The 19,961-nt window shown below is 44.7% G+C and overlaps 8 protein-coding genes across 8 annotated transcripts; 3 read left to right on the forward strand and 5 right to left on the reverse strand.

Moving 5' to 3' along the window:
• Positions 1 to 633: 633 nt before the first annotated feature.
• V2V93DRAFT_254747 (permease for cytosine/purines, uracil, thiamine, allantoin-domain-containing protein) lies at positions 634 to 2,961 on the forward strand. The gene is made up of 2 exons (XM_066907132.1): positions 634 to 1,130; positions 1,190 to 2,961. Exons 1-2 carry the CDS (start codon positions 986 to 988, stop codon positions 2,725 to 2,727), a joined length of 1,683 nt encoding a protein of 560 aa, XP_066765174.1. The 5' UTR covers positions 634 to 985; the 3' UTR covers positions 2,728 to 2,961.
• A 91-nt stretch (positions 2,962 to 3,052) lies between these two features.
• Positions 3,053 to 3,440, reverse strand: V2V93DRAFT_380561 (uncharacterized protein; the record flags this gene model as incomplete). Its single annotated transcript, XM_066912063.1, has 2 exons — positions 3,053 to 3,191; positions 3,259 to 3,440. The coding sequence occupies 2 exons, from the start codon at positions 3,438 to 3,440 to the stop codon at positions 3,053 to 3,055; spliced, it is 321 nt and encodes a 106-aa protein (XP_066765175.1).
• A 2,585-nt stretch (positions 3,441 to 6,025) lies between these two features.
• On the forward strand, positions 6,026 to 8,231 carry V2V93DRAFT_254936 (major facilitator superfamily domain-containing protein). The gene has a single exon (XM_066907133.1). The coding sequence runs from the start codon at positions 6,152 to 6,154 to the stop codon at positions 7,748 to 7,750; it is 1,599 nt and encodes a 532-aa protein (XP_066765176.1). The 5' UTR covers positions 6,026 to 6,151; the 3' UTR covers positions 7,751 to 8,231.
• Positions 8,167 to 10,042, reverse strand: V2V93DRAFT_255023 (uncharacterized protein). Its single transcript, XM_066907135.1, has one exon. It carries the CDS (start codon positions 9,720 to 9,722, stop codon positions 8,583 to 8,585), a length of 1,140 nt encoding a protein of 379 aa, XP_066765177.1. The 5' UTR covers positions 9,723 to 10,042; the 3' UTR covers positions 8,167 to 8,582.
• Positions 10,043 to 10,361: 319 nt separating this feature from the next.
• Positions 10,362 to 12,164, reverse strand: V2V93DRAFT_391437 (DEAD-domain-containing protein; the record flags this gene model as incomplete). Its single annotated transcript, XM_066912439.1, has 2 exons — positions 10,362 to 11,981; positions 12,045 to 12,164. The coding sequence occupies 2 exons, from the start codon at positions 12,162 to 12,164 to the stop codon at positions 10,362 to 10,364; spliced, it is 1,740 nt and encodes a 579-aa protein (XP_066765178.1).
• Positions 12,165 to 12,397: 233 nt separating this feature from the next.
• On the reverse strand, positions 12,398 to 14,678 carry V2V93DRAFT_335837 (WD40-repeat-containing domain protein). Its single transcript, XM_066907722.1, has 3 exons — positions 14,444 to 14,678; positions 14,344 to 14,382; positions 12,398 to 14,284 (listed from the first exon to the last, which is right to left on the reverse strand). Exons 1-3 carry the CDS (start codon positions 14,542 to 14,544, stop codon positions 12,571 to 12,573), a joined length of 1,854 nt encoding a protein of 617 aa, XP_066765179.1. The 5' UTR covers positions 14,545 to 14,678; the 3' UTR covers positions 12,398 to 12,570.
• Positions 14,679 to 14,800: 122 nt separating this feature from the next.
• On the forward strand, positions 14,801 to 16,951 carry V2V93DRAFT_370408 (Metallo-dependent phosphatase-like protein). The gene is made up of 2 exons (XM_066910262.1): positions 14,801 to 15,230; positions 15,291 to 16,951. Exons 1-2 carry the CDS (start codon positions 15,080 to 15,082, stop codon positions 16,841 to 16,843), a joined length of 1,704 nt encoding a protein of 567 aa, XP_066765180.1. The 5' UTR covers positions 14,801 to 15,079; the 3' UTR covers positions 16,844 to 16,951.
• V2V93DRAFT_370411 (uncharacterized protein) lies at positions 16,885 to 18,794 on the reverse strand. The gene is made up of 2 exons (XM_066910263.1): positions 18,238 to 18,794; positions 16,885 to 17,854 (listed from the first exon to the last, which is right to left on the reverse strand). Exons 1-2 carry the CDS (start codon positions 18,631 to 18,633, stop codon positions 17,255 to 17,257), a joined length of 996 nt encoding a protein of 331 aa, XP_066765181.1. The 5' UTR covers positions 18,634 to 18,794; the 3' UTR covers positions 16,885 to 17,254.
• Positions 18,795 to 19,961: the final 1,167 nt, after the last annotated feature.

Raw genomic sequence — 19,961 nt, forward strand, 5'->3', positions numbered from 1 at the left:
TATGTACCATAAACTCTTTATCAGAAAGCATGAATAGAGCACAACAGAGCAGTGCCAGGGCCAAGTGGCGCACCGTGTACGCACTCAGACCCGCGCCTTATCGCGCTCGGGTTTCTTTTTTAGCGGCAGCGCGCTCTGCGCGATAAGCATAGGCCGAAGCCACAAAGACAACTTTCATCAACAGGTGATAACACCGACACAAATGCTTTGGAGAGCTTGGAATATTGAAGTAGAGCTTATCGCTGGTCTTTACTTTGTTTAGAGTATGGATTTGGGACATGATTACTTGGCTAGACGTCACGAGTTCTCTTTATCTGCTGTGGCTTTCGGACCTCTCTCTTATTGGCAGAGCTTGTCAGTTTTGTCTGATAACAGTGTCGCAGACATACACCTCCTCACCTGTTTTCCAGTACAATTAATTTATCGGATTTTATAGTGTAACCCTGAAAACTTGTCATATTTACTTGATGTTTACAGTGTGGTATACCTCGGACTGGAGAAGGTATAGCGACTAGTTATTATTTTGATAAGAGGTCAAGCTCTCTGTACCGTAACCAATCTTGATTCTGTATTTTGTATTCAGAGTCATGTCCTTCATCTGGCTGTCAGTAGATTGCATCATTATGTCGGCGCAACGCAATGAACTTCTTGACTCACGCAATCAATTTTTCTCTAATTTCACAATATCATAATAACAACATATACTCTGCTATCTCGCATACTGACTAGAATATATGACTACTTAGCAAAAGTTGCTAGACTCTATCTCCAGTGTACACCATAATTTCTTTTTTTTTTTGTGCCAAGAGTTCCAAGAACATTTTGTATGTACATGGATTGCAGTAGCACTATACGCTTTTTCTTATCGCGCTTCAAGAGGAGCGGCATGGCTTGCTCCAGATCTATAAGTTCACCTAGATGCCGTCAATCAACGTTGTTTCCCTCTAATTGTTGATTCGAAATCCTAAATCTTTGACACCGATCAATGCAAATGGACAAGGATAACTACGAGGTTCATGTGTCTTCTTTCGACGACGATGTCGCTACCAGTACACCATTAACATTCTGGCAAAAAGTTGACAGATTCATTGCTCTTGATTCAAGGACTGAAGGTGTCAATTCTAATCATGGTACATTCACGAATTTTTTTAGATAGTCTAGTTTTATATGGAGTACTGATAGCTGGCAGACCTTGATCCGGTTCCGTCAGAGGAGCAGAACTGGAACACTAGACATTATGCCCTCTTTTGGATTTCCGATCACTTGTCAGTGTCAGGCTTTCGTTCTGCGGCTTCCGTGATGCAGGTAGGTCTTTCATGGCGTCTTGCTTTGCTGAATATTTCTATCGCCAATTTGGTGCAAGGTTTCTTTATTACTTTGAATGGCCTGGTTGGTGCACAATATCATATTCCATTTTCAATTCAAAGTCGTGCATCATTCGGTTATAATCTTTCATATTTAATGATCTTGATGAGATGTATCGTTGGAATATTTTGGTACGGCATTCAGATTTATACTGGAGCCGAATGTGTACAGTCTATGCTGTACGCACTCTGGCCATCGTTCCATAATGTCGCCAATACTCTTCCAAAATCAGCCAATATTACAACGCAGTTTATGACTGCGTACGTAATCTATTTTGTCTCATGTCTTCCATTCCACTATGTTGGCGTGCATAAATTAAAATGGCTATTTCTTGTCAAAGCGATTACTACTCCGATTTGTGCATTTGCAATCATGGGTTGGATGATTAAAGAAGTTGGTCTTGGTGATATGTTCAATCAAGGAAATACAGTAAAAGGATCAACTCTTGGCTGGACATTTGTTTCATGCTTGAATTCAAATATTGGTAGTGGAACAACATTAATGGTCAATGCGCCAGACTATTCTCGATATGCTAAAAAAGAGTCTAGCACATACATTACAACGTTTGCAGTTCCTTTCACAGCTACTATTATCACTTTTATTGGTGTTGTCTTTGCGGCCGGATCCAAGATTTTGTACGGAACTATTCTTTGGGATCCTTTGCTTATTATCAATAATTGGACTTCTCCCGGTGGTCGCGCTGCCGCCTTTTTTTGCGCCTTTTCCTTTTACTTGTCTCAAGTTGGCCTCAATATTGCTGCAAACTCTCTAGCCGCGGCTAACGACCTGAATTGCATTTTCCCGCGATACATTAATATTCGCCGCGGACAGTTTATCGCTGCTGTGCTTGGATCATGGGCATTGACTCCCTGGAATATTCTGACTTCGGCGACTGGGTTCCTTAACTTTATGTCCGGATATTCTATTTGGCTAGGACCTCTTTTTGGAATTTTAGTGTCTGACTTCTTCTTCGTGCATAAGCGCAAGTACGACATTCCCGGTCTTTACGATTTTAAGGGGCGCTATAATTACAAGTACGGATTCAATTGGAGGGCTTTTGCTGCATTCACATGTGGCTGGGTTCCCCTTCTGCCGGGTTTTATACCCACTATCAACGGCTCGACAGAGGCAAATGAAGGAATCAAGCGGCTTTACAAGCTTGGGTTCTGGTTTGGTACTCTAGTTGGTGCATCGACATACTATCTTTTGTGCAAGTTTTTCCCCGATGAATCGACGTATGTCGAACGCGGGATATATGCTCATGAGATTGAATCGCTGGAATCGGAGCTTGATGTTGAGTACAGGTATGGGATTGGCGACGCTAATGAGTCGCCTGTGTGGTCGGAGAAGAAGGTGTGCTAGTTTTGGTCTTCAATCGACTCTGTGTTTTGCGGTGGCCTAAAGATGGTTGGTTATATATAGAATCTCATCTTTACCTTTTTTTTCTGTGTAAACGTTAAGAGACTCGCGATTTAATATATATCAACAGGAATTTTAAATTACTGCGGTTACTATTTATGTGTGTTATGCCAAAATACTATTTAAAATCTAGCTCACAAATTCAAAAACATTTTCAACACCGCAATCACCCTTGTTCTCTTACACAGAAAATTATAAAAAAAAAAAAGGTGGCACAATATGGAACGCCGATACTTATCTCATTTTCGGCATTAACGAGATCCTATCATCAGAAATGAAAGATATTATCAAGCTCGTCGCCCCAGGTAGGCCCGCAAGTATTGGTTAGATATTTGACTGACGGCGCGTAATCTTTCCAAGGGCAAGATTCAAGAACACAAGCGATTAGGGCTTTTGCGAAAGGCTTACTATTAAGGAGTTAGTAGACTCCCAATTATAAACAATCGTTCTTTAAAGCGTAGAGAGTAGAGATACCTTGTGCATAGACACTCGATCGTTAAGGGATCGCACTTTGCCTTGTCAAGAGATCCAAAGACGCAAAGGCCGGTGCAGTAAGGAGGGTCATTAGATCCTTTATCGTCACCTTTATCGTCTTTACCGGCAAGACAACCGACAATTAGTGTAACAAGGATAGTAAGATAGATGAAGAACTTCATTTGGTGATACGGAACAAGGCTGAACTTGAACAAGGGATTACATGTGGGACAGACAGCTTTATACGGTAATTTTGATCACACATACTATATATATGGGTGTGGACAGTTCAAATAGTGGGCAGCACGCGATTAAATCACTGGTCCAGGAACAGATTTCTGTCCACATTCTCACAGCAACGAAACAAGTTCAACATTCATTTTCTCGCAGAAGAAGAGATTGCCACAGATCAGATTTGCAAACAGAAACAAAGCAAATAGAGTAAAAGGTCATCATTCATTTCAGTAAGATAGCAAATATATTCAATTGGTATGAATACTATGAAGAGTAAGCTGAAGATAATTGGCAGATGTGCTTAGTTATCACATGCCACATGGCAGTGTTCATCGGCTAGGCTGTAGTTTGTTCAACAATTCCACGCTTTGTTCAGTACATTGAATCCAAATATTTGACGATACCGCATACACTAAATTGCGTAGATTTCTCAAAATTTGGAATTCATTTCATTTCAATTAGGCATCCTCACTTTGCTACCAAGCTGCAGAGAAGTTGTGTTGTTGTGAAGAGCGAGTAAGTTTAAATTTTTTCAGCTCTTGCATGACGTCATCAATAAGCCAGCATAATTGACGTTACAGTATAAATCATAGATCTTTTCCCTTTTGAAAGAGTAATAACAAATCATTTGTAATTTGTTTGTTTTTTTTATTGTATCAGATACCACCGCTAATCAACGCCACACGCGGATCTTCTCGATTGGGAGTGCCGCGGCTGCATAAAGAGTTGTGCGTTTACGTAATTATGTGGGGAAGCAACCGCGAAATGTTAGATATAAAACTACCATATCAAGATCTGTTTTTTAGGATTCATGAGAAACTGATCAATGATCATTGTAAATATCTTAGATCTCATGTGAAAAAATTCCTCGATTTTCATTCATGCTAGCTTCGGCTGCAGGTCTCGGCGAGGTACTTTATTGACGGAATATAGTTTCCAAGTGCATTTGAGTACGCATACAAGGAGCGGTTCGGCAAATGATGCAATAAAAAAAATGAATGAATCAGTACTATCTGTAGATAATGTATTACTGAAGTGGACACTAAAATAGACCTGGTACAGAGACGATCGAGAGAAATAGGATCGCATCCTGAGTCATCAAGAGAACCGAATACGCAAGAGACCAGAGCAACAAGGTAGATCTGTGGCGGCCAAAGTGCTGATGCGCATGGTTACAAAGCCGATAAGAGAGAAAGTTTCATTGAAAATGCCGGTCAGGTCAGTTGCACTCATCTGAGTAATTGATTTACAAACGGAGTGACTGCGATATATTCGGACTGGGCAGTATTTTGATGATGTAATTCTGGTCTCACATGCTTCTCGTATCAGAGTATCATTTACTGACGGTATAGTAGAATTCATTGCCAAAGAGGGGCAGATACGTCAAGTCAGGATCGCAGACTGTCTCATATTGCTCGGTCATATAGCGACCACCGAAAAACAGATAAATAAACAAGCAAAACAATCAAATTAAAGCGTTTCCCCTCTATCTCGCTCGACGAATCATTGTCGAAGGTTTATAGCAGGAACTCCCATCCCAGAACAGAGATATGAGAAAACTGTACTTGCAATAAGCTTATGTCAAAGGTATCCGCAGACAGATTATTCGGCATTGACGAGAGTTGACGGTATCTAAAATCCGGCAACACTATATTGACTCTATGCCATGAGTAGTAGTGTCATTCGTATGCTATAGCAAAAGACATAGGAACCGCTTATAAAGCGTCTGCCGCATTATAGTTGCTGCACACGGATAATAAATTTGAATTTCTATCATCACCACTTGTATTGTTTATATGAATGCAATCGTACTACAGGTTAGCTGAGGGCGAGTAAATGAGTAGGAGGCTGGGATTAGTCAGAAATTAGCAGCATGCGAAGTAGCTTTGGACCGATATTGCAATGCAGCCCGGTACAGCGCAGAGGAGACAGAAGCAGGCCTATATCTAAGCGATCAAAGGAGATCAAATGAGATTAATGGGGTAGACCACGGATCAGGGCTCGGGTTGTTCGGTGACTGAGAATGAAATATATAATACATAATTTCTGGCTGCGGTTACTACACGTCACTTACTAGTATCGATTTTGAGAAGTCGGGCTATCAGATAAAAAGGATTATCATAAATATAGCTTTATTTGCTCTTATTTTCTCTGGTCTACTCTACTCCGCCAATCGTCGGTCTTCTTATCGCTCCACAGTTCTTTGTTTGGTTGCATTTGAATGGTCTTCGATTCTTAGCTGCAAAGTCCTCCCGACCACCCCCCCCCTTTTGTACCTCTTTCGCCCTCCAAAATACCCAATTTGGCATCCGACACGAACTGACTACCCCACTAGCTTACTTCCCCATTCTCTTCACCGATGCCCGGCTTTGCTCTGCTCTCGCGCACCACCCGCCCTTTTGCTCTGACCAAGTTTTACGTAATAGTGCGGGGGCACGATGGCGTCAGGCGAGCAGTCCACACAAAGTGTGATCAGCTGTGCCGCAACTTTCTCCGCGTTTAGGCTATCCATCACTTTCTGCTGGGCGTGTAATGCGGGGTTAGCAGTGTGCTAGCTCGCAGGTAGATATAAGTTGCTGCTGATCCCACCTCCTCTGTCTTCTGTCTAGATTTCGATAATATCTGTTTCTCTCGTTTATTTCTCTTGTAAGCAGATACCATGTCAACCTCTCTAGCGAACTTGAGCAAGACCTCGCTTCACCATGACGATCATACTCCGCGTGACGCGAGAACTGTTCCTCTCGACATTGAGCATGAAGGAAGAGAGGGTTACATTCTCGATGCGGGAATGCTTGACAAGAATGACGAGTTTGCAAATACCAATCTCAAGCTTGCAAAAGATGGTCACACGGTACTCATTCCCCAGCCGTCAGATGATCCGCGTGATCCTCTCAACTGGTCGTGGTTTAAAAAGCATGCCGTACTACTGACTATCTCTTTTATTGCTTTGCTGCCTGATTTTGGCAGTGCCGTCGGCGCCGTCATTCTTGTTGCGCAAGGCGAAGAATGGAACATGTCGCCAAACACTGTCAACCATTCGCAGTCTGGTAACGTGTTTATGTTAGGAGCGGGTGGATATTTTGCAATCATTTTTTCAGGGTATTTTGGTAGACTGCCAACTGTGTTCTGGTTTATGTTGATTGCCTTTGCAACGTCGTTTTATCTTACTTTTGCTCCTGATTTCAACAATTTTATGGCGGCGCGTATCTTGAATGGATTCTTTTCGACAGTGACTCAGGGCGGTGGCTTGATGTTTATAAAGGACATGTTTTTCTTTCACGAGCACGCTCGAAAGATCAATATCTGGTCAGGCTTCTTTATTCTCTCTCCATATCTTGGTCCATTTGCAGCGGGTTTTATCGTTAATGTTAACTCTTGGCGCTGGACGTTTGGAATGTACACTATCCTCACAGGCCTTGCCTATGGCTTTCTATTGATCTTTGGTGACGAGACATACTACGATCGCTCGCTGCCCGTAGAGAAGCAGCCTTCTCATGGTTCGCATATCGGGCGACTAATCGGCACTGCTCAGTGGTCTTCGCGACACGCGCGAATTAGTCTTTGGGGTGGATGTCTGCGTTTCTGGCGGGCCACGACTCGGATTCCGGTTGCCGTTATGATGATTTACTATATGTGCACCTTTGCATGGGTTATTGGGATTAATACTACCTTGTCTCTGTTCCTTACACCCGAGGCACCTGCTGGATACGGATTCAGCACCTCGAGTGTTTCGCTGTTTTACTTCACTCCCATGATTGGAGCCGTTCTTGGCGAACTATTTGGACATTTCTTTAATGACTATATGGCCAAACGCTACATTCGTCTGCATCACGGACACTTTGAGCCCGAGGCTCGTCTTTGGGCAATGTATCTCGGAGAACTTTTCATCCTTCCCGGCTTGATTATCTCTGGCTTTGCGTTAGAAAAGCACTGGCATTGGGCTGCGCTTGCCGTTGGATGGGGCATGTTTGTTTTTGGTGTGATGATCAACACTGTTGCCTTACTTGCTTACTTACTAGATTGCTATCCTGAGGCATCAGGTGAGATTGCTGCAAATGTTAATATGGGACGAACAATTGGCGGATTTATCATCTCATATTTTCAAGTTGAGTGGGCACAGAAATCAGGTGCAGATATGTCATTTGGAATTCAGGCTGCGATCAGTGCTGCTGTTTTTGGAGCGATCGTTGTTCTGCAAATTTATGGACGCTCATTGAGGAACTGGAGTGGACCCTTAAGATTCGACACTATACATTAGTTTTTCCTGTTTAATTTCTTTTGTTCTTTTTTTTTTTTGCTATTTGTATTGAGGATATTCACTTCTACTACGCGTATTAGGGATATTTGCATTTGCTACAAACTATATTTCTGCATTTTTTTAATTGTTTCTCAATGCCGTAATCTTAATCATAATAAACTGCGCTATTCCCATATTTGCATAGAAATTAGATCAACTAATCGGACACACAGATCATCGGAATGTCTGCCTATATATTTTAAAAAATTCAATACCGTATTGGCAAAATTCGTATAATCAACTTTGTTGTCACATATACCGATTATTCTTCATTCTTTCAAGGAGAATGTATGTTATGTTGTCGTCCATTACGACTGAATCACTCAACAAAATACAACTGAACAGATACTACTCTAACTTTACTACAAATACAAGCAAATCACACTCTTGATACTCCTTTGATAATATGGGATATATAATAGAAAAGATTATACAAAAGAGATATACTAATACAATTGAAGCTCAATATGTTTTATTCACACTTTTGCAACAATAATAACAACAATGACAGTAAAAAAAGAGAATACATATACTTTTCAATACTTTGTATTTATTTTTTGTAATTTTTTGAAAGAAAACAAATTAGAGCAGTTACTTTTTCAGCTTTTGATCTATAATCACCCACTATAAAAAAACGAGAAAAAAAACCACACTTTCCATCTTTGAGCGCTGTCTTGTAAATAATATAAAATCTTTTTAAATTTCAAAAAAAAAAAGAAACTCGAAATCGTATACTTCATCTTGAACTCGATATCGTACAATGAACAAATAAAAACATATCGATATATAAGCACTACTCAGACTTTGGATCGACTGAGTTATTATACTCAGCTAAAGCAGCAGCAACGTTCGACTCACTCGGTTGCAGCCCACCAGCAGAGTCAAGTTCGTCCATATCAGTAATGGCCGGATCGACAGGAACAGCTAGTTCAGTCTTGATACGTACACGACGCCGACTACTATCTTCCGAGTCGTCATCGAATTGCTGCTGCTGCTGCTCTGAAGTCGAGATAACAGCCGACGAGCTCGTAGTAGCCGCCGCCGCCGCCGCCGCCGCAGCAGCAGCAGCAGCCAACGCGCGCTTCTTACCGCCTCGTTTAGGCTGGTAATCGTCGGGATGCAGACGGCGAATATGCTGCTGCTTGTGGGTCGAACTCTTTGCGCCACGGAAGATGCGTCCGCAGATGTGGCATTCCTCTGATCTGAGTTCAGGCGGAATACCGCCCGACTGCTGGATCTGAGTTTGGCTCGGCTGCTGCTGCTGAGAGTGCTGAAGTTGAGCAGACTGAGGATTGTGGATTTGGTGGGGGATGTGCTGAGGACGACGCTTTGGTTGCTGCTGATGTTGTTGCAGTTGCTGATGATGATGATGATGTTGTTGTTGTTGTTGTTGTTGTTGTTGTTGTTGTTGAAGCTGCACCTGGGCGACGACGGGCTGGCGACGCATTGTGTGGAAGGCGGACTCACCAGCAACGGAAGAAATCAGAGACGGATAAGCGGCAGGGGCTGTGGTGTAGTCTGCAGGAGCGATGGCTGGATCGATTGGGAGGAACGCCGGGTCGATGGCCGCGTCGTCGGGAAGGGAGGAAGAGGACGAGGCGGCGGCTGCAGCGGCTGCGGAGTGCTCGCGGGCTGCCATGCCAGCGAGATCGGCGGCGGAGAGATGTCTGTCAGCGGAGGCCGAAGCGGAGGAAGAAGATGATGAAGAAGAGGAGGCGTTTGTCATCTTGAGACCGTGATGGGCGGAGTGGGAGTGGAGCTTTGCCGAGCGGTGGAAGTAGCGGCCAAAGAGCAGCTTCTGCTTCTGCTTTGCGGGCAGCGGCGGCGGCGAAGGAGAAGAAGAAGAAGAGGAAGAAGAAGAAGACGCGGCGGCCTCGACGGTTTCGATGGCGTCGCAGATGGCGAGCAGGCCCACGGACTCGTGGAAGGACATGGGCTGGGACGGGCCGGGGCTCAGCAGCGGCTCATGGATGGACGGGCAGGAGCACGGCGAGGAGAGTAGAGAATAGAGAAAAAGAGTGCGTGGTAGCGGAGAGGGAGAATGCTCTAGGGTTTTAGGGATTGTGCGAGACCCAGGTGCGGAGTGCGAAGGACGACAAGGGTGCGAGACAAGGAAGAGGCCGTGATGCGGAGCTGCGGACGCAAGGAGACGTGCTGTTTTGGTATAGTATGCACAGGTATAATTAGCTTTAATATTAAGTATTTATATACCCATCTCTAACTGGGAGTTGTTGGGAGCATCGAGCAGCTGTGAGAGCCCGCGCAGGTGCCTCTCGACCGCGCACGCTCATTGGCTGACGCAATTGGCCTATTTTAGTGTCTCTGGCGCTCGCATTTCAGTCAATTATCTTATATTTGCAAGTATTTACTGCGCAATTCGCAGCGGAAGACCGAGTCAAGGCCGCGCTGGAGTTGGCCGAGATCGGCGCTGCTTTGTTTACGCGCTTTGCACCGTGACTGCTTTTCTCCCAAGTCACGCCCATCACATAGGTCACATAAATCACATAGATCACATGACAAAACCTACAATTTTTTTTATTATCCAATAAATGCATAATCAGCTACTCTATATCTACTTGTTGCTCACTCGCCGTCGCTTGCTCTGCTTCTCGTAACCACCGGTCTTCTTGCTGCGGCCGCTGCTGCTGCTTGTCGAGCCATCATTCTTCTTCATCGCAGCAGATCCGACACTCAGATTCACTCGTGGAGGCACTCGGAACCCAAACGCCCTGCCCACCTTTGCCAGATCAAGCTTGTCGACCTGATATACCGTCTTGAGATGATGACTTGCGTATGCCTGCACGTAAGCGCGATAGCCGTCTTTTGCGCTCTCTTGTAGCCAATGGTTTCCGGCTACAAGTTTCTCAAGTTGACCCTGTACATTGGCAATCTTGTTGACCGGAAACTCGTACTCGTTCAGCGGCACCTTAGCCGCCTTTAGATATCGCAGAAACCCAAGCTCAGACGGAAGCAAAAACATCAGTGACTTGCCTTTCCCCTCTGTTCCACGGGCTGTGCGGCCGACGCGGTGAATGTAGTCGCGCGGGTCATCTGGTGGATCGAATTGGATGATCCAGTCGACGGCCGGGATATCGAGTCCTCGCGCCGCCACATCTGTGCACACCAAGATTCCCTGCTTTGCATTGCAAAACTCAAAAAAAGTATTTGTTCGCTTTTGCTGCTTCTGCTTGCCATGCAAATCGAGTACTGGCAAATCTATGTAGTTCAACAGCTCGCCAAAGTACTTTACACAATTGCACGAACTCAAAAACACAATAATTTTCTTTTTCTTCATATTGCGCTTCAAAAATGAGAATAAAAGTAAAAATCGTTGGTCGGATTCGCACACGACGTATCCTTGCTCGAGTCCTTCAACGGTGGACACGTCATGTCCTTGCTCGACATTGATATACAGCGGACCAGGCCGCAGCGAGATCCGCGCCAGATCCTCAACCTTAGTAGTTTGTGTGGCAGAAAATAACATGCTCTGTCTGTCTTCCTTGGGCAAAATTTTCACAATCTGTCGCATCTCATCCTCGAATCCAATTTCTAGAATCCGATCAGCCTCGTCAATCACGAGCGCCTTGCAATTCCTAAACACAAACCCCGGCGTGTTCTGCAAGTGATCAAGTAATCTTCCCGGAGTCGCAATCAGCATATTCACGCCCTTCGCCAATTTTTCGGCCTCAGCTCGTCTATTAGCGCCGCCAATCACGATCCCAAACGTCTGCGAATGATGCGCCATTAATTCTCTTGCTACTCCAAAAATCTGTAACGCGAGTTCACGCGTTGGCGACACCACAATCACACCGGTTCCATTTCTTGGTTTGAATTTTAATGCGCGGAGCATTTCGATTGCCGGAATAAGAAACGCGAGAGTCTTGCCTGATCCAGTCTTTGCCGCGCCTAGGACGTCACGGCCAGCTAAGAGTGGTGGAATTGTGCGAGCTTGGACTGGAGTCATGGTTGTGAATTTCATATCTTGAGTTAGAGCCCGAAGAGTCGGCTCAGAGAGGTTGAGTTCAGAGAATTTTGTTGCTGTCGATGTAGGCTCTGTTGCACTATTTCGACTTTGACTTTTAATCTCAATACTCTCTTCTTTTGCCTTGTCCTCTTCTTCCTCTTCTTCGTCATCCTCAACAACTTCCTCGTCATCATCTTCATCTTCATCATCTTCATCAGCATCGGACGGCTGCTTCGCAAGCGCACTTTCAATATCCGCAAACTGAGCATCAAGCTGATCAACATCATCAACCTCATCCTCACTTCCCTCCACATCCTTCACGCTCTTCTTCTTATTCTCATTCTTTTTGAGTTTCTTTTCCTTCTCGATATGCTTTCGTTTTCTTGATGTAGTCGAAGTAGATGAAGGCATCTCTCGTATTAATTAGATTGAAATCACTTCTAGTTAATCTGATTGAAATTTGTGGGTGGGAAAATTGAAAATATCCTCCGTTGGGAGTTTTATAAATTTTTTTCCTTCTACATAATGAGCTGCGCCACCGTGCGCCACATGCGGCGGAATTTGTTAAGCTAGTTTGTATTTAATCCTTCAAATTCGTTAATACTTATCAATAACGAGCACTAATAATGATAACAGCAGTAATAATAGTAATAATAATATTAGACATCTAATCAATCTTTTTACATTTAATCGTCAAAATTTTTTTAGAGTTAAACAAAATAAAACAAAACTCCAAGATTTATACAAAAAATTACTAAATCATAACAGCTTCCTGCTCAATAAATCAGCAATTCAGCAAAAACACAAGAAATAATGATCATTTAGGAGGTGATATAATGATTTCATCGTCAGAAGAAGATCCATCATCTTGCTCCAATTTCGGCAACCCCTCAGTCAGCAAGAGATTATCATCAGCTTGCAAATCTCCAACAAGAATCTTTTCGCCCATCAAATATCTCAAACAAGGTTCTAAACAGAACATTCCTCTCGCAGTCAATATGTCGGCAATACTACGGACTTGCGACTCGATACCAGCAAGTTCTGGTTCTGATATGTCTTTGCTCTGCTCGAGTTCCATACGCGGGGAAGGTCCTCCCTTTTGCGGATAATCACTAGGAAATGACGCCTGAAGCCGTATAAATACAAGAGAATTGTCGGTACCCCATGGGCCGTTCAAAGTAAGAACAATCTCCCCTTTTCCAACATCAATCTTTTCAAAAACAACTTTTGGAAACTTGTGGCCGACAATACTCACTTCCTCACCAAAATTCTCTGGAACACCACTACCACTTGCATAGGATCCTCGTTCGGAGAACGTGGCGACAGCATTAGCTTCATCGTCAGTTCGCTCAAATGCTGCCCGACCAATACGCACTCCCGACAACCAGTTCAAATGCGAGATCTTATCTTGTCGCTTGACCCCACGCGTCATATACCGACTCTGTGCGCGGTTTGTTCTCGAACGCGCGCCGCCAGCTGCACTGCTGGTCCGAGCCGACGGATGTCGAATATGTAATGGCGACAGCGCAGCCGACGCCGTCGTCTCGAATTTCTCTTGCTCTCGGTTAAACGACACATAGGGTGTCCCCAGCCTCGTAAGCTTAAAGGGTAAAGGTTGGCCCTTGATATGTCCAACACCAGCTACTGCATCCTCGTCAACTTGCCATAGCCGCAAATCTCGATCTTTAGACCACGTTACGAGTTGGAACTCCCGATTGTCAACCCCAGCTTCGCCTCCTCGCGAGCGCCAGAGAAATTCCTTTAGTGGCTCAGTATGGCCAATGAATGATGCAACTGGCTGCATTTCTTCATTCTTGGTACTGCTCGTATTGTTGACTAGGTATAATGCGTTACGACCGCCGCGCTGCGGCATTATAAGACAGCCGTCGCCAAATGGTGTATGCCGCGCTTTCCAAACGGGGAAACCGGTGTTTATAACTCGAGTAGGCACATCCTCTGCATTCGAGTAGTCCCAATATTTGACGGTCTTGTCGAGAGAGCATGTGATAAGTCTTGTCTCGCTTCGACGGTCAAAGTCTACGCCGTGAATTTTTGTCGCATGTGCAGCGATCGAGCGCAGAGGTTTTGCACCAAATCTGTCGTCCCAGATGCGCACGAAGCGGTCGTGTGCAGAGGCTACAACATGTCCATTCTGCCTATTCCATTTCACTTGCGTCGCACTCGCGCGCCAGTCGCAGAAACTCTGAACGGGTTTAGCCGGCGTGCGCATATCCCAGCAATGCACGAAGGCATCTACCGCGCACGTAGCCAGACGTTCTGGATCATGCGCATGGAAGTTGATGTCGGTGATTGCTCTCGTGTGCGCATGCAAAACGTGCTCTATTGCGTTGGCTGACGGCAGCGCAAGGTTCCAGACCATGGCCTTTTGATTCGATGTCGAAATCACCCAGCTGTGCTTCGCGGCGTGAGGTGACCATTGAACGTCAGCAACTTCCCACAGTGTTGTATGACGGATAAATCGGGGAGGTCGGTGAGGATCGTCGAGGTCAACTATGTAGAGTCCGCTACGCCTGTATGTGAATCTGTTAGAAATAATGATCATGTCTCTTCGAATATTGAAGAAACGTACGAGGCGAGAACGACATCGCGTCCTGAAGGGGAAATCGACCTATACAAAAATTAACAAAATTTCTTTTTTCAATCAGTTTAAAGAGTGAATTAAAGCATACATTGCATTCACTGGTCGGTCTAGATGCAACGACAAAGATGTGCCAAATGTCTTGCTCTGCCACGGCGAAGGCCTCCTCTGAGCATCACCGTCGTGTTGCATCGCTGCACTTTAATTAATAAGAAAAAATCAAAATTTTCCTTTCTGTTACTATAATATCTTCTTCATGTTACTCATGCTATAAGTAAAGATATGAGTGGGTATCTCTGATCTGTCTTGTCTGCTCTGTCGTTAAATATCTGAGGCAGGATGTCGGTCATCTGAGTCAGCCGCAGATAAATTCAAATCAGTTTCATATCTACAAACCCCACAGTTTTGGCGACCAAGCGCCTGAAGATCACTCACCACTGAAATAAGGATCACGAGGAAGCCTCCTCGCCTTTTTCTTTGCTCAGCAAACTTCTTTTTGATTTGTTTTTGTTCAAACCGATTTTTAATTCTCTTAATCTGCTGGAGTGATATAGGGCTAGATATTTCCACCTGCTGTTTCGTATTCCTACATTCAATCTCGTGCGTACATCAAAGTGCACTTTCTACTGTTTAAACACACGAGTGTATAAATCACTTGGTTTGCATAGTTTGGTAGAAGATACCCAGCCTCAAGCAAACATTCAATTGCGAATCTTCTACAAAAGAAATGACGGACCAATCAGCAAAAGAAAATGCTCAGAAACTAGAGAATGCAATTCGAGCGTTTCAGACTAAAAACCCCGTTCCGGCTATCGATCTGACGCAGTATACTATGGATGACGGGACAGTTGTGTCCACGACAGAGCGAATTGCGAAGGGTTTGTCGGTACTGGAAAAATTCTAGTTTGGTTCCATTCACTAAGTATTTTCTCAAATAGATGTACAAGCGCCGGCGACGTTCACGCCGACAAACGAGCAAGTATTCGACGCCAACGATCCGTCAAAACCTAATCTACAATTTCTTAAGCAGCACTTCGCGCGCGAAGGCAGACTTAGCGAAGAGCAAGCATCCTACATTATTCGCAAAGGCTCAGAAATTCTACGACAAGAGCCAACCCTTCTTGAGCTTGACGCGCCGCTGATTGTCTGTGGCGACGTGCATGGACAATATTATGATCTCATGAAGCTATTCGAAGTAGGCGGCGATCCGGCAAATACGCGGTATCTTTTCCTAGGAGATTACGTTGATCGTGGGAGCTTTTCTACTGAATGCGTGCTGTATTTGTGGTCACTCAAGATTTGGTATCCAAATACATTCTGGCTGCTGCGCGGTAATCATGAGTGTCGGCATTTAACTGATTTCTTCACGTTCCGTATCGAGTGCAAGCACAAGTACTCTGAAGAATTTTACGAGACCTGTCTTGAGTCCTTTTGTGCGCTCCCATTAGGAGCCGTTATGAATAGTCAATTTCTGTGTATCCACGGCGGTCTTTCGCCAGATCTGCAGACGCTCGACGATATTCGCTCAATCAACCGTTTCCGCGAACCACCGTCGCATGGTCTCATGTGTGATATCCTCTGGGCTGATCCACTTGAAGAATTTGGCAGCGAGCAGACAGACGAGCATTTTAAAGTCAATCGCGCTCGAGGGTGCTCTTACTCGTTTTCATACGCCGCCACATGCTCATTTCTCGAAAAGAATAATTTACTGTCAGTCATCCGCGCGCACGAGGCTCAGGATGCCGGATATCGCATGTACCGCAAGACAAAGACTACCGGATTTCCTTCGCTGATGACTATTTTCTCGGCGCCAAATTACACAGATACATATCATAACAAGGCGGCGGTACTGAAGTACGAAAACAACGTGATGAATATTCGTCAGTTTAATTGCTCTCCACATCCGTATTGGTTACCGAATTTCATGGATGTCTTCACTTGGTCTTTGCCATTTGTGGGGTCAAAGATCACAGAAATGTTGATTGCGATCTTGAATATCTGCACAAAAGAGGAACTCGACGAACAAACCCCGATATCTGGTGAAGATTCAGAATTATATCGTACCGTGTCGGCAGCAACAGCTGCAGGAAGCCGGCAAACGAGTGAAGACAAAGAAGAGTTAGAAGATATCGAATCACAGAATCGCAAAGCTCTCAAGCAAAAGATTCTCGCGATCGGTAGAGTATCGCGAATGTTCCAGCTTCTGCGCGAGGAATCGGAAACCGTATCTGAAATCAAATCTGTTATCGGTGGTCCACTTCCATCCGGTACATTAATGCTCGGCACGCAGGGATTAAAAGACGTAATGTCTACATTTGACGAGGCCAAGAAACTTGATCGAATGAATGAAGGTATGCCGCCTAGTAACGAAGATGTACAGCGCGAAAAAGAAATTCTCGAGAAGGAAAAATTGGAAAGAGTTATGCATGAAGTTGATTCTGATGAGGATTTACAGCGTCTTGCTAGACGATTGAGTTGGGATCGTTCGTAGAGAGATTTCACCCTCTATTTAATCTTATTTTAATTTTTTTTTTTTTTAATGTTTTGTTTTCAAAGTACTTTAGTATTCAACGTAATAATCTATATTCTACAATCCCACAAGAAGATTAAAGAAAAAACTTAACACACGCCTCATAAAATATGTACAAAAACAATACATACATCAAAGCTGAATATTCTTTTTGAGACAAAAATTAGATAATCCAATAGTATATGTACACCACAAAATACATCTTTTATCTTCTTGAGAAAATCCACTTATAAAACCACGCCCCCATCATTAAATAAAAAAAAAGTGTAGAAAAAAATTCTATAAACAGACCATTGACACATGCAGGGAATAAAGCAACAACAGTAAAAATATAACGCCATTATCCCATAACAAAAAAGATTAGATCATAAGTCAAACCATAACTTCAGCAGCTTTGCTACGCCCAGCAGACGACACCGAAGCTTGATCGCTATCAGATGTAGCCGGTGTATCAACCGAGGCGCGCTTCTCAGCCGAGAGTTTGGCAGCTGCTTGCCCTTGATGAGGATGCTGTTGCTCGATCGAGGCGCGCGGGATTGGGGCCTCATTACTTAGCAATGCCGAAGTTTCGTCGCTCGAAATAGAGGCATCGTTAAGGGAGAGCTCTTCGACTGCAAGATCAAGCGCGGCCAGGCGCTTGGCTTCGAGACGCTTCTTACGCCAGTAGTAAACGTACTGCGCGAAAATTCCAACGTCAAGTAAAGTCTGGCATGTACCACCAATTTGATAGTAATACGCCTGACCGTCGATGTAGTAAAAAAGAGTCTTGACAAAGTCGCCAGAGACCCAAGCGAAAAGAAGAGTGAAACGAAAACCCGAGAGAGAATGACGCGAATAATTCAGTAAAAGCTGAGGAAGCGGCAGTACGGCCTCAAGGCCAACAGCAGTTCGCTCGATTAATGAGAACCATGTGTCGAATGAGCGCAGGAGCAGTTGCAGAATGGCAAGTGAGCCAGCAAAAATCACGATGCACTAAGGCGATATTTTGGTTAGCAAAATTATTAATTGTAAGAACGAATAAAATACTCTCAGGAGACCGCGTTATCAGTGTGCACTATCGATAAGCACTATCATTGAGCAAAGAAAGTAAACAAACACGCCACCGATTCGCGCGCGTGTCTCGAAACAGACTTGAGAAAAGATGGATAAACAATCGATAAGCGTGGCCGCTGCGGCTGACACGTGACTGCGATAAGAGATACCACGGCATATGCGGCTAAACGCTCGTACCCGGTTCGCCCCAGCAGAAAAAAAACACCATATACCACGATTGAATGAAGCGCATTAAAGAAGGGCACAGAGATAACACGGATGCAGACTGAAAGAGAGATAAATAATGAGAGAGCAGTACGTACGAGGTAAAACTTCCAATCGCTTTTCCATTGCCAAAAGTGAAAGGGTCTTTTGAAAGGAATAAAGACATCCTCCATAGACCGAGCGCGTCGCCACGCGGCAGGCATATACATAAGAGCCAGCTTTAGATAAACAAGTTGAACACCAAGCATAGAACAAGACTGCAAGAATATAGGCAGTTCGAGATCTCGACCAAACCAGAAAAAGATTCGCAAGGTTGAGACTGCGATCAACAATGCGCATGTGTCTAGCGCGAATCCATCTGATGACTTGCGACGCCAGACATAGAACATCTGATCAGCATATGAGGTAATGGGAGAGGCTGTGAGGAAGGCAGCGATGATGTAGTTGAGAGGGATGCCGAGGATGACAATGTCAGCGGTACCAGAAGTCGACATGGCGGGTGACGCAAGAAGACGGGTGACAGAGAAAGAAGGAGAGAGGAAGAGAGAAGAAGAGAAGAGAGAAGGAGAGATATCACGCGGATATCGCGAGGAGTTGAGGAGGACGAGTTGTGGGATAAGCGCGAAACGATAGAGGTGTAGGCTGAGTGATAGCGAGCGATAGCAAAGAGAGAGAAGGACGTGCGCCGGCAGCTGCTGGCAGTGCTTTTGTAGCCTAAGAGTGTGGACGCGCCTATGTTTAGCCGCAAAACGTGTTGCAGCTTTTAGCGGTAGACACCGGGTCGCCACGCAGTCGCACGGCTCCGGCGGAAAGACAGAGGTCGCTTTGAGTACACCTACACTACTCATTATCTTGCAAATTACTATAGACAGCACTAGCTACATCACAGAAGACTTCTAGCTATATTCGAACACAATTCAGCAGAATTGACCAGAGACAGCCGGCATTTACTCTGAGAGGAAACCCCTTACCCAATGTATGCGGGACGATGACGAATAGATCCGCGCACAGTCGCCACCCAGTCTGCCGTCATTGCGGATACTCTCCACCATATAAGCTGGCATATACTATTACCGACTGCGATACAGCAGCACTTCATCTCACAGTACAAGACAAAGAGGGCAGCCAGCACACAAAACATTACTTAAGCAATTATGCAATCAGATTACATAATATATTGCATAATGGAAGCTGAAGGCGAGCGCCGTCAGCTTAAAAGTATAAACTGTAATAGGCTGAGGCAAACGAGAAACCCTACGCCTTCGAATCTTCCTAAAGTGGTAGCAGATCTGGAATTGGACTAGGGTTTATGTGACAACGTTCTTCGTGAAATGTAGGAGAGCCGTTAGAATAGCTGCCGTTCACCTACCGCTCAACAGTTTGATTTGTTTACATTCTAGACTCACGCTGTGAATCTTTTGCTTGCGTAGCACGTATCAGCAAAGAAAGAGCTACAAGAAAAGCTGAAGAAAGCAAAGAAAGACAGAGGTGGTGGAGGGAAAAACCCTAGGGTATTCTAGGGTTTAAATAGCACGCTGATCTGCATCTCTGCCAACACTTCGCATCTTCGGCTCCACTCTCTTAGCTCGCACTAAATTAGCTTTTGTGCTCGATCGATGGCGCCTAGTCCTATTCAGCCCGACGTCCGTCTGTTCAGTGTCGCTGACGTCACTCTAACCCTCAAATTCCCCTGCGCTAACCCTAATTCATCACGCACTAGTCTGTGTCTGGTTTAGCCCGCAGATGCGCGAGACATGTCCGCGATGGGTCCCCCGGTTTTCTTCTTATTCAGCCGAGTCTTTTATTAACTACCTCCTTCTTC

This window comes from Kockiozyma suomiensis (assembly GCF_038497685.1).
Source record: "Kockiozyma suomiensis strain NRRL Y-17356 unplaced genomic scaffold V2V93scaffold_8, whole genome shotgun sequence".
Classification (NCBI taxonomy): Eukaryota; Fungi; Ascomycota; class Lipomycetes; order Lipomycetales; family Lipomycetaceae; genus Kockiozyma; species Kockiozyma suomiensis.

What these genes read in the sequence shown, in the direction of transcription:
- V2V93DRAFT_254747 (XM_066907132.1), top strand. Translation starts at nt 986, where the DNA reads ATGCAAATGGACAAGGATAACTACGAGGTTCATGTGTCTTCTTTCGAC. An exon ending in AGGTGTCAATTCTAATCATG is followed by an intron (nt 1,131 to 1,189) that starts GTACATTCACGA and finishes GATAGCTGGCAG; the next exon opens with ACCTTGATCCGGTTCCGTCA.
- V2V93DRAFT_254936 (XM_066907133.1), top strand. Translation starts at nt 6,152, where the DNA reads ATGTCAACCTCTCTAGCGAACTTGAGCAAGACCTCGCTTCACCATGAC.
- V2V93DRAFT_255023 (XM_066907135.1), bottom strand. Translation starts at nt 9,722, where the DNA reads ATGTCCTTCCACGAGTCCGTGGGCCTGCTCGCCATCTGCGACGCCATC.
- V2V93DRAFT_335837 (XM_066907722.1), bottom strand. Translation starts at nt 14,544, where the DNA reads ATGCAACACGACGGTGATGCTCAGAGGAGGCCTTCGCCGTGGCAGAGC. An exon ending in GACCGACCAGTGAATGCAAT is followed by an intron (nt 14,383 to 14,443) that starts GTATGCTTTAAT and finishes ATTTTTGTATAG; the next exon opens with GTCGATTTCCCCTTCAGGAC. An exon ending in CGCGATGTCGTTCTCGCCTC is followed by an intron (nt 14,285 to 14,343) that starts GTACGTTTCTTC and finishes ATTCACATACAG; the next exon opens with GCGTAGCGGACTCTACATAG.
- V2V93DRAFT_370408 (XM_066910262.1), top strand. Translation starts at nt 15,080, where the DNA reads ATGACGGACCAATCAGCAAAAGAAAATGCTCAGAAACTAGAGAATGCA. An exon ending in GACAGAGCGAATTGCGAAGG is followed by an intron (nt 15,231 to 15,290) that starts GTTTGTCGGTAC and finishes TTTCTCAAATAG; the next exon opens with ATGTACAAGCGCCGGCGACG.
- V2V93DRAFT_370411 (XM_066910263.1), bottom strand. Translation starts at nt 18,633, where the DNA reads ATGTCGACTTCTGGTACCGCTGACATTGTCATCCTCGGCATCCCTCTC. An exon ending in GCGATTGGAAGTTTTACCTC is followed by an intron (nt 17,855 to 18,237) that starts GTACGTACTGCT and finishes ATATCGCCTTAG; the next exon opens with TGCATCGTGATTTTTGCTGG.